Raw genomic sequence first — 14,585 nt, 5'->3', positions numbered from 1 at the left:
CAACAACATATGACAATCCAATTTGTTTCTGAATGTCTCTGCTGGTTAAATTAAGACATTCAAGAACTGCTGTTACTCAGACGTAATTTGCATATTGCCTTTTACTTTTTAGCGAAATAAATCTTGCTTTGTTAAGGCTCCAAGTGTTCATTATTAGTACTTTTGTATGTGGATTAAATCATCTGAATATAGGAATATATCAAAACTTTAGCTTTAATAATAACTTAATACTCTCCACTGAATTCCTTAGTGTTCTAAACTTTTCATTCACTGTGCTTCATTCACTTATTTCATGCTCGATAGAATAAAAATATACACACTTTTAGAAAAGCCAAACCTTTGCTGAAGATTTTATCAGAAGGGAGATGGATACATCTGCACCACTGGTTAGTTTAGAACAAAACAACTATTTATAAAGTACAGTTTTGTTGTTTAATTGCTGATTTCTAAACATATATGTAGCACAGAATAATGTTTTTATCTCAACTTATATCTCACACTAGCCTTGACAACAAAACATGATATAAATTATAAAGTGAAAATTCCTTGCTCTTCCCCCCTCCTTTTTTTTTTCCTATAATTCAAATTAATTTAAATTACAATGACAATATTAATTAAATTTTTTCATCTGTCTGCCCCATTAGAACTCACTTTTTAGTAAATTTAATTCCTTTCCCATACGGTTTAATCACACTTCTGGAATATATACCTGACCTTTCATTTTTGATTTATACAGAATATTTTTTCCATAACTACATGGTCACAAGTAAAATAATATCCAATACCTCTATGAGTAACAACTGCAAGTTCTTTAGTTCTTTCTATCTGCTCAGCTTTTCTTGGTCGTCTTCTTGTGCTTTGTATGTCTGCTTGATGAAGGGAGAGTTCTTCCTTGGAAGAGGCCGATTCCAGAATTGATTTTCTTATATTCATGGCTTGCACTTGTTGCTCTTCAGAAGGTTGTCTAATGGTGGATACAGTAACATCTGCAGATGTGCTAGCAACAGTAATAGCACCAGTAGTGACCGCAATAGGCTCCTCTAACTCACCAGTGGAGGCAGTTTTGATCAAAGTGGAAGAACCTGTGGGACACACAGTAGCACTGGATGCTAACTTTTTCTTTTGAATTGTGTTTTCCTGTTAAACCTAAGAGATTAAATTTCCCTCTGTTTAACACAGTAAAGACAACTGACATGAAAAGAAGAAGGTCAATATGGTTTATTTAAGTTTTGGAAGTAATCAGAACATTTTTTAATGGTAGTGAACATTTTTGTAATTATAGTGATTTTATACATTTAGTTTTAAATGTGCTGCAAACGTTTGTAGTATTAACTTTTGTACCAGTCAGAATGAGAGCACATAATTTCTACACCTAGAAATTCAGCCAAAAAAATACCGTGGCTGGAGCAGAAAATAAAGCTGTAAAATAAAGGGTACCCGATGAGTAGAAAAGTGATAACCACCTTCTTGAGAAGTGATACAATAGCATTATGTGGTAACCTAGGTAGTAGGTGAAGCTTTGGTAGTTCAACTGCTAATAAGGCTGTCAAATATGTTCACATACCCAATTCTTTCATCAGATCTTGACAGGGTTCTAAAAGCTCATTAAAGCATTTACAGTTGTTACAAGGCCAAGGGCAGATGGAAAGTAAAAGGTACACATTTAAACAAAACAACATCTAAGCATAATTATCTATATTTGATATTGGACAAAGGCTGCATCTGTAATTTTCTTTTTACTCTCAGATTTCTGGAAAAAAAAAAAAAAAAGCAACAACAACAACAAACCACCAGATTATTTAACTAAGAAAAAAAAAAAAAGTTTGATTCATTAAAAATTTGTCTATGCACTGCTTAGGAAAACATTTGTTTAACACTTCTAAGTTGTGTAGTAGCTAAAAATACATAAACCAATGGGGATTCATTTTTAAAAAATATTTTATTAACTTTTTCATCTTTCTCTATCCCCCAGAGTTGTTTGCAAATGTTTGGAGGTCAACTCTCCCACCTTTGAATATTTAGAACATCTAACGCAGTAGCAACTCCATCTTGACTGGAACAGACAAATAACTGGGCAATGCATAATAAAATTCATACTACTACTAATAAAAAAACATTAACAAAGTTGATGTAGCATGAAATATACTATGCTCTATTAGTATATTTAATACATAATACTGAATAAGGAACTCTTCAAAACTCATTCAAACATTCCATGCTTCTATATTTACTCCTGAGCTGTCCTCTCACACACATTTTGAGACTTCAAAGTGTAGCGCACGATGACAGGATTAAATCAAAACAGTATTTGCACTGTTAGAAGAAACACTAGAAAATGGAAATAGAATTTACAGTGGAACTGGGCAGTATATAGCACCTTTCATGCGCGTGCTATATCAAAACTGTTTACAAAATTATCAAATATACTGTATAAGCAAATGAAACAAATCTTAAGCGTTAAAAATACTCAGTCTTGATAATAAAGTCTGTGTTGTTTTTGGTTTTGTTTATGCAGAAATTTTAGGTGGGAAATGTTTTATTTTGTTATTCAAATATAACAGAGTATCTAAGTATTATAAGATAACAAACAGAGCTTCTGTATGCATGGAATAAATTGTTTTTACTATCTTACACATAATATCTTAATACCTGTTTCTCAGTACAGCAGTTCTAAATCATACGGTGGGAGTTCTCCCTGCACAACTAAACAACCTTAAAAGCACCAGATAAAACTCCAGGTTTATGTGTGGGAAACAGAATCATGAGTCTTCTAGTAGAGGGTAAAAAAACAAACAATAATAACAAAACAAACTAATAACAACAAAACAACTAAACAAACAAACTCCTTACTGTCCTATGATGGCAGCACTGTAACTAAAATGGACCTAGGCATGTTTTATTTTTTTTTTATTTTGGAATAAAAGAAGAAAAAAATTCACGACAATGAATAACATTACAACACTAGACTAGTTATGATTCAGGTTACAATGAATTTTTATAGATTGCTATCAAGACTAAAACATAGAAAATACAAGTGCATGACCAAGAGATATTTTGGAACAGGATAATGCTGCTTAAAACAAAGAAAGAAAACTTACTGCATGTCACATTCCCACTACTTTTAAAGTAAAATATATGTGGATGTATCTTTATCATGCAAGAAAATGTACAAAAATAATCAGTAGTCAGCTCTCAATATCAAGCTCAAAACAAAATTATATTCAGAATCTCAGTCAAATGGAATGTTATGTCCTAGTGTTTTAAAGACGCACAGCACTTTAGTGGAAAATGATAACAAATTAAGAGAAAGTCCATTTAAAAATAAAAATAATAATAATAAAAAAAAAGCAAGAAAAATACTCTTTACTTAAAGCTTCAAACTGCATACATTGAAAAGTACTGTACCACTGTGCTACAGAAGCAACTTTCAAGCAGACGCCTAACTTGTTATTCTTGTTAGGCAAGTGGAAGGAGATCAAGCTGATAAAGCACAGGGCAACTTAGTTCAGAAAACTAGTCTGAATGAACCACTACTCAAAAGTGTTGTAAGTGCTAAAACTTTGGATAATGGAAACATATGGAAGACCCATAAGACTTTCTATTTATATAGGGGTGGAGGTTGCTCTTGATTCCAGAATCATTTCTAGTAAAGAAGAGAGGCAAGTGCCTTTGACATTTCCCTCAGACAAAGCTCCAGAAATAGATTATGAATCTGTGCTAGATGCACACAATTTGCATATGCAATATGCTATAACTATATACAGGGTTCCTCTTGTAAACATATGATAGCAAAGGAAATTTACCACAGATAAAATCCCGGTGGAAATTCTGATTTAAATTAATCTCATGGTCTGACTTTATGCAAGAAATCACTGAGGGAATAAAATAATCTAGGGAGAGTATGAATATCTTTGCCCACTCTGCAGAAGCATTCACCAGCAAAAAAAAAAAAAAAGTAAGGCAGAAAATAATAGCTAATACAATGAAAATGCTTCTATTGAAAATATTTTTTTCTTCCCTTTTACAATACTACAACTTGGGAAAGCTCACCTTAAAATGTGGGAATGCTAGAGGAATGTATCATTCCTTTTTAATTAGTACATATATTTAAAATTTACTCATTTTAAGTTGTAAAGAATGTGTCAGTAATGAATTAGAATTTAGCCATGTTTAGAAACTGTAGGCCTGAAAAAAGGTAGTGATATTTACCACAGGGAAAGTTCATGTGTTGGAAAGAAGGATCAGACAAATGCAATTCTTGAGGTAGATCTTAATTCAAATTTCTATATTTTAGAAACAATTTATTTTCTTAACCAAAATAAGTTAATCTCAAACAAGATGACCTGAGTTTTATGCTCATTATAAAAGCTTGAGTTCTAGGCTTATTACAATCATAGAATCATAGAACGGCTTGAGTTGAAAGTGACCTTAAAGATCATCTAATTCCAACCCCCTGCCATGGGCATGAATGCCACCCACTAGATTCAGGTTGCCCAGGGCCTCATCCAACCTGGTCCTGAACACCTCCAGGGATGAGGCATTCACAGCTTCTCTGGGAAATATGTTCCTGTGCCTCACCTCCCTCTGAGTGAAGGATTTCCTACTAACATCTAAGCTAAACCTACCCTCCTTCAGTTTAAAGCTATCTTTCCTTATCTTATCACTCTCTGTCTAAGTAAAAAGTTACTCTCCATCTTTTTATAAGCCTCTTTTAAGTAATGAAAAGCTGCAAGGATGTCTCTCCAGAACTTTTTTTTCTCCAGACTTAACATCCCCAGCTCCCTCAGCCTCTCTTCATAGAAGAGGTGCTCCAGCCCTCTGATCAACTTTGTGGTCTTCTCTTGGACTCACTGTAACAGGCCAATATCCTTCTCATGCTGGGGGCCCCAGACCTGAATACAGCACTCAAAGCAGGGTCTCACAAGCACAGAGCAGAGCAGAGGGGGACAATCCCTCCCTTGACAGGCTGGCCACCCCTCCGGTGATGCAGCCCAGGATGCAGTTGGCCTTCTAGGCTGCAAGCCTTCTAGGCTGCTGGCTCTTGTTGAGCTCTTTGTCCACCAGAACCCCCAGGTCCTTCTCTGCACGGCTGCTCTCAATGAGTTCTTCTCCCAGTCTGTGCTCATGTCTGGGACTGCCCCAACCCAGGCGCAGCACTTTGAACTTGGACTTGTTGAACTTTTAGGTTCACATGGGTCCACTTTTCAAGCTTGTCCAGATCCCTTTGCATAGCCTCTCTTCTTTCTGTTGTATCAGCTGCACCACTCACAATATTGTGTTCAATCCCAGATTAAGCTGTAGATTTCACCTGTAGCTGTTATCTCCTATTAAACCAGAACTGTTTTTTTCTCCTAGAGGGGTTAGCATAAGCAAGAACTACCAGCGATTAGTCAATATACATTAGCACATGATTTAAGACTCACTTTTTAAAATAAAATTAACATAATTATCTGCCAATATTTAATTATCATTCTTTCTTACAAAATATGATTAAGAAACATGCTTTAGCAGGATTCAAAAAGATAGGATTTTAAGGAAAATGAATTAATTCTCTAAATTAAATTGACAGTGTGAAATTACAATATTACCATGCTTTCAGATACCAACCACCAACTGGACTTAAACTATTCTCATCACAATGCCAGTTTAAAATAAAGCTTTAATACAGATTATATTACCATAACTTCTATTATTACAAGCCAACTGTTATTATTCCATAGACTAAAGGCATGTTTTCAGCCTGTACAATATAACTTGAAAGCCCACCACTAAACATTTGAAATGCAACCAAATAAGTATGATTCATCAAGAAGCATTCAAAAAAATGTGTTAAAGATTTTTTTAAAGAATTTTAAAGAATTTGCTCTTTCTTCAGAGAAAACTGATAAACAAATACTAGCACTAAACTAGTGTTTTAATACTACTTATTTGTCCACTAGTTAATAACACCATGCTGATTAGGAGTCAAAAAAAATCCAAAAAGGTTAATATTCTATAAAGTGAATTTGTTCTGTATCATGCATGGATTAAAACAAATGTTATCCATAGGAGCATAGAATAACTCAGGGCAAAATGTACTGCAGGAAGCCTCTTGGCCATGCTTCTGCATAAAGCAGTGTCAGCCCTGAGGTCAGACCAAGTCATTCAGGATCTTATATGGTCAAATCTTGAGAAAACCTCACAGGATGGAGACTGCCCAATTGCCCTGAGTCAACTTGTTCAAAAGCAGGATTCACAGCAAGTTTAGCTTTATATATGGCCTGAAGATCTTGTTTCCAACTCTTCCATTTTTCTCTCATTCTCAAACCCTACTCCATCGTGAAAAGCTTGGCTTTGACTTTTCAATAATCCTCCTGCAGACACCAGGAAGCTGTTAGCTTTCCTGGCTTCTCCAGGATGAACAAATCTAGCTCCATCAGCCTCTCTTCACAGAGCAAGTGTTCCAGCCTCCAGCTGCCTCAGTGGCACTCCACTGAACTTGCTCTAGCAAAGAACTTGTCTTTCCTGTGTTGGGGTCCAAAACTGGATGCATTATTCCAGCTGTGATCACATGAGTATTGAGTAAAGGACAATAATTCTTTCCTTTGATCACATATTCCTGTTAATATAGTCCAGGATATTGCTGCCAGGGCACACTGCAGGCTTACACTCTGATTGCTGTCTGCCAGGGCCCACAGTGCCATTTCAGCAGAGGTGCTTGTTACCTGCCATTCCTATGCCAGGGTTTCTGTCTTCCTGGGTGCAACACTTTGCATTTGTCTTTGTTAAGTTTCATAAAGTTCCTGTTGGCCCATTCCTCTAGCTTGTCTATATCTCTCTGGATGGCAACTCTGTCTGTGACTATATTGACTGTTGACTGACATTTTGGCATCATGTGCAAATCTGATGAGATTGCACTGTCACTGATTTTAGATCATTGGTAAACACATTGAACAGAACTTGTACCAGGACATACCCTTGCAGTACTCCACTTGTTACTTGCAGTACTCCACTTGGATTCCAGGTAAAGTATGGCCTGTTAACATCTGTCCTCTAAATTTGCAAGTTATTAACTTCAGCAGTGGAAGAATAAATGAAAATTGGTAGATTATTCATAAAGTAGTTCACAAAAAACTATAGTATATGCTTGAAAAAGACCAAGTAAATGGGCAAATTTAGACTATCAGACCGTAAAAACATCAGTTGAAGTAACAATAGATTTTTAACTCCATATAAATTGTGTTCCCTTTGGCCACTGTGTGTAACATTATATAGTATGAGTGCATTACAATCCAACTAACTTTAGATATGAATTTTTACATATCAGTAGTAAATTACTCTTCAATGTAATGGCATTTCTATGTAATGGAATTACATTTCTATGCAATGTAGTCATATCTTATACCACTGAGGTATATAATAAATGATTATCAGGACTCTGAGGGCCCTGATGGGCATAAACAGCTCTGCCCTACATCCCATAGGTCTCCCCCATCCCTGCCCATGGCCCAGGACCCCTTTCCAGCCCCTGGGGCTGTCAGCCCCTGCCCCGGTGACACCACAGCAGGGCCAGTCTCCAGCTCTCTGCAGCACTACCTTGCGCAGCCATGAGCACAGACCCAGCCAGACCCATGAACCCATGTCCCAGTCTCAGTTTGTTTCTAAACCCATCCTCGGGGAGATGCCAGATGCTCAGGGCTGGGGCTGTCCCCAGTGCTCTGGCTGCCCTGCTCCTGGCCGGGGTGGTGGGATGCATCCTGCCCTGCTGGTGTGCATGCAGATCCCCTGTGGTCCACAGCTCACCAGCCCTCAGGGAGCCAACAGCTGCATCCTGACAGTAACTGTCTCTTAATCACTGTGAAAAATATAATGCCTACATACAACTAAAAGCATTACATTTAATAAGAGGTAAGTAATTCTCTCTTATTTCTCACTCAGAATAAATAAACGAGGTTCTTCTCTAAACAGAGTAAATGTTGCTTATAAAGTAATATAAAGATTAACTACTTATAAATGAAACTGTACCATCTGGTCTTTTCAACCTAAATGATTCCATGATTCTATGATTTTTGTTGTTGTTTCATTAAAAGGTCAGGATACACTGAATAAACAAGGAATATTTTTAGTAATACTTTTCAAGAAAGGTCAAGTGTGACAAAAACAAGTCTCTAGAAAGGAAAGTTCTTTCAGTGCACATACTGATCCAAAATCCACTTAAAGAGAGAAAGCTATTCCTACAAAACATTATGTGCTCTCAGCATCAGGTGGGCAATAAGCAAACTTTTCAGCAATTAAATGGGCATCCAGTACAAAACATGAACTTTGCCTCAGGAAAAGCTTCCCTGGGGAGATGTCCCCAGTGATCCATTAGCCAACAATTTGGAGATATCTAAAGCTAAATGCTAACATCTTACAGTTTTCAAATGTATTCTTTCTACTGTAGAGTGCCCTGTCTAAAAGTACCCCAATTTGATTTTCAGAGATGTCAGACGGTTCTGAATACTTCTTATATTTCTCAGCTGATAGTACTTAAGGAGTTTTGAGGAGAGTGGTTACTCAGAATATCTGGTAACAGCAGATTTTTGAAGAATGGTTTGGGGTTGGAAGGCACCTCTGGAGATTGTCTAGCCCACTGACCTTCCTAAAGCTGGGTCAACTAGAGCATGTTGCTCATGATAGTGTCATGTTTTGGATATATTCAGGGATAGAGACTTTACAGCTTTTCTGAGCAATTTGTTCCAGTTTTTAATCACCTTTGCAGTAAAAATGTTTATTCTGTTTAAATGGCATTTCCTGAATTTCAGTTTGTGCCCATTATCATTTATACTTTTACTTGGCACCAATGAGATGAATATGGTTCATCATCCTCTTTATACACGTATGCACCAACATAACCGTTTTGGTTTGGTTTTTAAAACAAAACATTTTTCTGTTACAGAGAAGGGTCTTAAACAGCTGTATTTTCTAAAATGGAATCACGTATTTAAAGAAACACATATCTGAACTAGAAGTTTAGAATAATATGCACGCTACACATTCTTTCCACTTTTTCTTTTTCTTAGAAAAATATCCTACCCTCAAGTCTAACTACCTACTTCAACAATCAAATTCTTGGATATAATTTTATAGGTCAGCACAACAATTTATTTTCCAGAAAAAGTCAAAGCTGACACTGGAAAAAAAAAAAACTCCCTATCTGAGAGATGTATCCTGAGTAAACAAACAAATAATGGGTATGAATCATTCTAAGGAATATTCTCAAAAACAAACAAAAAGATTTCTACGAAATTATCAATATTTCTTATACATGTTGAGATAATAAAATACCCTTTCAAGCTGTTCAGCTTCCTCAGATTATATAAAATATCTCCTTTGTCCAAATCAAGGACATACAGATTCCTAGACTCAATCACAAAATCTATTCCTCCATCCAAATATGGAAATCCAATATTTTTCACAGATTTTTCCAATTTTCTAGAGTCAATAACCAAACATGACTTTGTGGCTTTCTGTTCCATGGGAGCCTGCTTCCAGCAATTTCTTTACATCTGTAAAAAAGAGCTAACTACTTTAGAAGGCTCATACGTATCATCAGACCATGAAGATAAAGAGAGAAGTAGTGGTAAATGGAAGTAGTATTCAGGTTGCAGATGATAAAAAGGAACAAGACAGAAATGAGGATTAATATTATGCTAGGTTACTTGGAAAAAAAGCACAAAAGACAGACTGCAGAATCAGGAGACTAAACTGTGGAAACTAGTGTCTCAACTAGTGTTGCAAACTTCTGTTTGTATTTTTATTTATTTCCATTAAATTATTTTTATAACTGTTAAATGAGCAATATTCCAGTCTTAATACACTTGGGGAATGATAAAATCCTAAATATAATAGATTTTAAGAATGGATTATCTGTTTTCTGTTTGTTTGTTTGCATTTCCCTGCAAAGGATTTCATTGTTTTCTTCACAGGGAATTCTCTGCAGTATATACCATTTCTTAGAATTTAAAGTCCTTAGTAAAAAACAATTTTCAATAACTATTGCTTAAATACTACTTGGATTAATATCAGCAGTTTCATATCTTCCTCTGCACAATCTATCTCACATAGTGTTGTCATTTCAAAAGTAATTTATGTAAACTTACACTGATGGTAATTAATTTGTTTTAAGCATGCCTTTCCTGGAATTATGTGTGCATTTCTGACCATCAGAAAGCCTTTTTGTGTGGTTTTGAGGGACAAAAATTCAATTACACGGAATCACATAATCACAGAACGGTTGAGGCTGGACCTCCAGTTGATCTCTGGGACCTCCAGAGATCATCTAGTCCAACCCCCCTGCTCAAGCAGGGTCACCTAGAGCACATTACACAGGATCACATCCAAGTGGGGTTTGAAAATTAAAAACCTTACCCTTCTCAGAAATGTAATTATGAAAGACAACTGAAACCTTTTGGATGGGTCTTGATTCTATGGTTCTATGATTTTGGTCTTGTATTGAAATGGTCATTCTTTATTCTGAAGTTCTACATGCTTATAGCATATTATGTTTCTCTTTCTTTCATTAGGTTATGGTTATATATACCTAGAATTTGGCTGTTAATAGAACTGCTAACAGTTTTACCATCATTGCTAGCTATTTACTTCACATAAATTAAATGGCACTGTGATCATGTTGGCTGAGGCAAGAATTTCTGAAAGATTCCACAGAGTTCCCACAGTAAGTTCTTTTATGTGTAAGAAAAAGTTACTGTATGAGAAGTAAATGAGAATTTCCAGCAAGTATTAAATATTAAATTTGTTCAACCAGAAAATTAAAAAATAGTAATAATAATAAAAAACAATAAACATTCATTCAAATACAAAATGAGTGCAAAAAAAAGGAGTATTTTTCCTCTGTACAAAAAGCTTATGTGCCTGTGGGATACTTGAATATCAAGTAAACCCTCAAAAAAGACATTATGTTAGCCTCCACAAGAGGTAAAATGGTGAATTTCTTCCAGGTTGGTTAATATTCATAAATTTCCATTGAGGTCATTGGGAAGATGTATGATTATTAGCGTAAATAATACTGACTGGTTTTCCGTAAGTTTCAAAACAGTGTGTTCAGACGGGTTCAGAAAACCAGCCACAAGTCAATTTCCTAAAACTGAAATTTCCTTCAAGACTGCAATTACAAATTTGTTTTGACTGTTGATTTACTTAAGCCATAGAGGTTTTTGAACTTTCCAGAGCAAAATATGATTTAAACCTGTGGTTTTTATCTCTCTTTTCTGAAAAAAACAACTATGCAGCACCAGGCTGCATACAAATGAAAAGAAATTCTTACTTCTTGTATCTCCAGTTATAAACCTACATACACTCTATGCTTATTTGTTACACTAACACATGTATATATTAGGAATTAAAAGGTTTTGACTTTAATCCCAAGTTTACTATTAAGTGAGAGAAGGAAGGGGAGTGCCAGGTGAAAGTGCCTGTTCCTATTTGCTTTTGTGTAAGCTTTATTTGATTTGAACATATGTCCTTCAAGATCTTCTTCGCAATGTATTTGTACAGATCAGGGGGCATCAAGATGAACTGTAAGCAAAAAGAAAACATTACTACCTAAGAAATTGTCAGCTTTGTGAAAAGTGTTAGCGTTACCTAGTTTTCAGGTGCCCTGGATTGAGGCTCAAAAGACTCAGGTGCCTTACTCTTCTACGAACTTTCCAGGCAACTCTCAGCAAGTCACTTCATTAGCATGTGCTTCAGTTTTGTCATCCAGAACAGACAGAATAACTATTTCCATAGTGAAATTATTTAGAAATACGTATAGAAAATGTTACATAAAAATCAGCTATTACTACTCTTCTCTTCCATACTGGCACATTTGAAAAGTCAATACTGCTTTAAGCTAATATAATTCAGTTTTAAATAATATACACAGTTTCCTAACTCTTTAATTCTGTTCTGGTCATACTAGATATCTCCCTTTTGTTTGTTCCAATATTTCCATTTCTACTATTCTATAGCTTACTTCGATTTCTGCTATGATTCCTGTTATTAAAAAGACAGTATGAAGAACAGTATCTGCCAGACCCAAGTGCCTAAGTCTAAGGCACTAGACTGCATTGAAGATAACTCTTTTTACAAGGTACCTGTTTGTTGTTTTTTTTTGTTTGTTTGTTTGTATTACTCGGATATAGAAAGTACAGTTTAAGTTTCTTCCTTTTTGAGGAGATCAGGATATACATTTCTCACATTCCAGCTGAATTTCTAAACTATCAGAAAAGTATAAATCTCTTTCAATTTCTCGTAAGTTATTCCCCTTGATACTGAGAATTTAAATATTCATTGGATGAAACAAAGGCAAAAAATTACTCAGCCTAATTTTATAATCAAGGGATTAAAATGTAAGGGTACTGGGAGAAATTTTCCATTTCTACCTCACTGAATAAAGAAACAAGAGTAAGAAGTTAGGCAAGCATTTGTTCTGTGATTTTAGTCCCTTTTTAAGTACTTACTGAATCCAATTTTCCATGGCAACTTTTAACTGATACTCTTTTTAACCAGACATCATAGGTTTAAATGTTGTTTCTTTAACATAAATGTTTGGTTTTGTTTCTGAATTTTTATTTAAAAAAAAAAAAAAAAGTGAAAAGCGGATGGTTATCAAAAGCATTTTTTTTTTTTGTCCTGTGATATGTAAAATAATAAATTGTACAGCTTGTCTTTGTTGCTTCCTTTGAATCTGTTTTCTTGGAATGCATTGGTTAAGACCAAGCGTTCATCTAAGATTATCTTATGTCAAAGCTTGATCAAAAGTGTATATCCAAGAAAAATATAGAAACAAAGCAAGCACCTTGCCTCCAACAATCTGTAATGAGTTACTAGGCCAAGTATAGTTCAATACCTGTGCAATAACCCTCAATAGATTTATCTTTCATTAATTTGTCTAACTTATCTTCAAACCCAGGTTAAATTTTACAATCCATTCCATTCCATTGAAAGGATTTTCATAACCTAACTATGGGTATTAAGAACCACCTCCTTTTGTTTTAGTTTTAATTATATTGTTTTAATCCTCTCTATTACTAAATTCAACTAACACTACACAGTTCTTACAGGAGGAAATAAACAGGCAATACAAGAAATACTATTATTATGATTCATCACTTTCCAATCTGAGTATCTTCCTTGCACAGCTCTATTTATTTTCCAGGCTATAGGGTCCCATACTAGTCAGTCACTTTTCAATCAAAGTCTAATCCATGTGGTAGATGACCTTTGTTATCTTTCTCTGAACTTTCCTCAAATCTGAATTTTTTTCTGGAATGCATAGACCAGAGCACCAACAGGAGTCAAAGTACAGGTTGATTTATACAGTGGTGTATTTTCTGTTTTGTCCTCTATTCCTTTCGAACATTTAGCTAGCATTTTCAGGCACTCTAACCTTATAATTGTGTGGTGCACTTAGACTATCTTAGAATAGAAGAGCTTGCTGATATTACTGAAAATAGTAATGATCAACAGAGCCCACCATTTTATTTGCAAGTTAAGATTATTTTTCAGTGTTTGCTATGCTAGGAAAGTTACAAAGAATCAGCACAAGCTAAGGTCTTTGAATTCCTCAGAAGTGCAACAGGAAGATTATGTTACTGTAACTGTGAGATCCCAGTCACACAAAGACGATCGATGTCATGATGATTTAGCAAACTGTGGTACAAGTGTCTCATGTGCTGCTTGTTAAAATAAACCTCTGCCTAGATATAGTGATGATAGTTTGCTGTTACTTGAGACAATGAAGGTGCCCCTCACAAAGCATGGCAACAGTATCTTTGCCAACTTTCTGGCCAAACTGCTAAGAAGAGATTAAAACTAAGAATGATGAAAAGGGAGATGATGAGTCACATCTACGTGAGATAGCAATGGAAAAGAGTGCAAAGGATTTAGAGGAATATGAGAGACTTTAGAAATGATAAAAACAAGGTGAAGGGACACATTTCTTGTGTACACAATCTGTGACAGCATACGTGTTTATTAAATTCCAGTTGTTTGTGAATGGGGGGAAAAAAATGTTCATCTTTCTGGTAATGCTACTAATACAGTACACAAATAATTATTAAAATATAAAAAGATCCATTGAGTGGAACCAAGGTGGAGGAAGTATAGCTGGAAACTGAAAAGGTTGTTCAGAATATTCTCACATTCCTTATTTAGAGTAGAAGCTAAACTTATCATTGAATAGATTTGAGGATACAAAATCTTATTTACCAAGGTGTTTGGAGGATACTTTGCACAACATGTTTTTACTTCTGTAATGAAATAATCTTAGCTTTGAAGAGTAAAGCCAAACATCATCACCCTTACCTATACTGTGAATAAGTAAAAAAAAAAGTAGTATCTTATTTAACAGTAAGAAATAACTTCTGACACACCATATTGCATGGGTCATTTCCATTTTCATACTGGAGAACATAATTTTGAATCTAATTTCTCCACTGGAAAAATGGTAGCTTTCTTATGTTTAGGCAGGAGACTAATACTAATTTTGGCTAATACTCAGTCCTCATGCATATGATGTGATTAGAGTCTTCAAAAATAATACAGGGGGAAACATTCAAAAG

General features: G+C 35.2%; 1 protein-coding gene across 5 annotated transcripts in view; it reads right to left on the bottom strand.

The window, feature by feature from the left end:
* Positions 1-14,585, bottom strand: part of CSMD3 (CUB and Sushi multiple domains 3) — a 1,012,063-nt gene that overhangs the window by 442,889 nt on the left and 554,589 nt on the right. For 3 of the 5 annotated variants that reach the window (XM_083827432.1, XM_083827428.1, XM_083827429.1), the window contains one exon: positions 786-1,082. The exons of the other annotated variants lie outside the window; for them this stretch is intronic. In XM_083827432.1, the coding sequence (XP_083683558.1) occupies positions 786-1,082 (297 nt within the window). The remainder of the gene's footprint in view (positions 1-785; positions 1,083-14,585) is intronic. 5 annotated transcript variants of the gene reach the window in all.

This window comes from Anser anser (assembly GCF_964211835.1).
Source record: "Anser anser genome assembly, chromosome: 2".
Taxonomy (NCBI): Eukaryota; Metazoa; Chordata; class Aves; order Anseriformes; family Anatidae; genus Anser; species Anser anser.
This window is presented reverse-complemented; position numbering and strand designations above follow the sequence as displayed.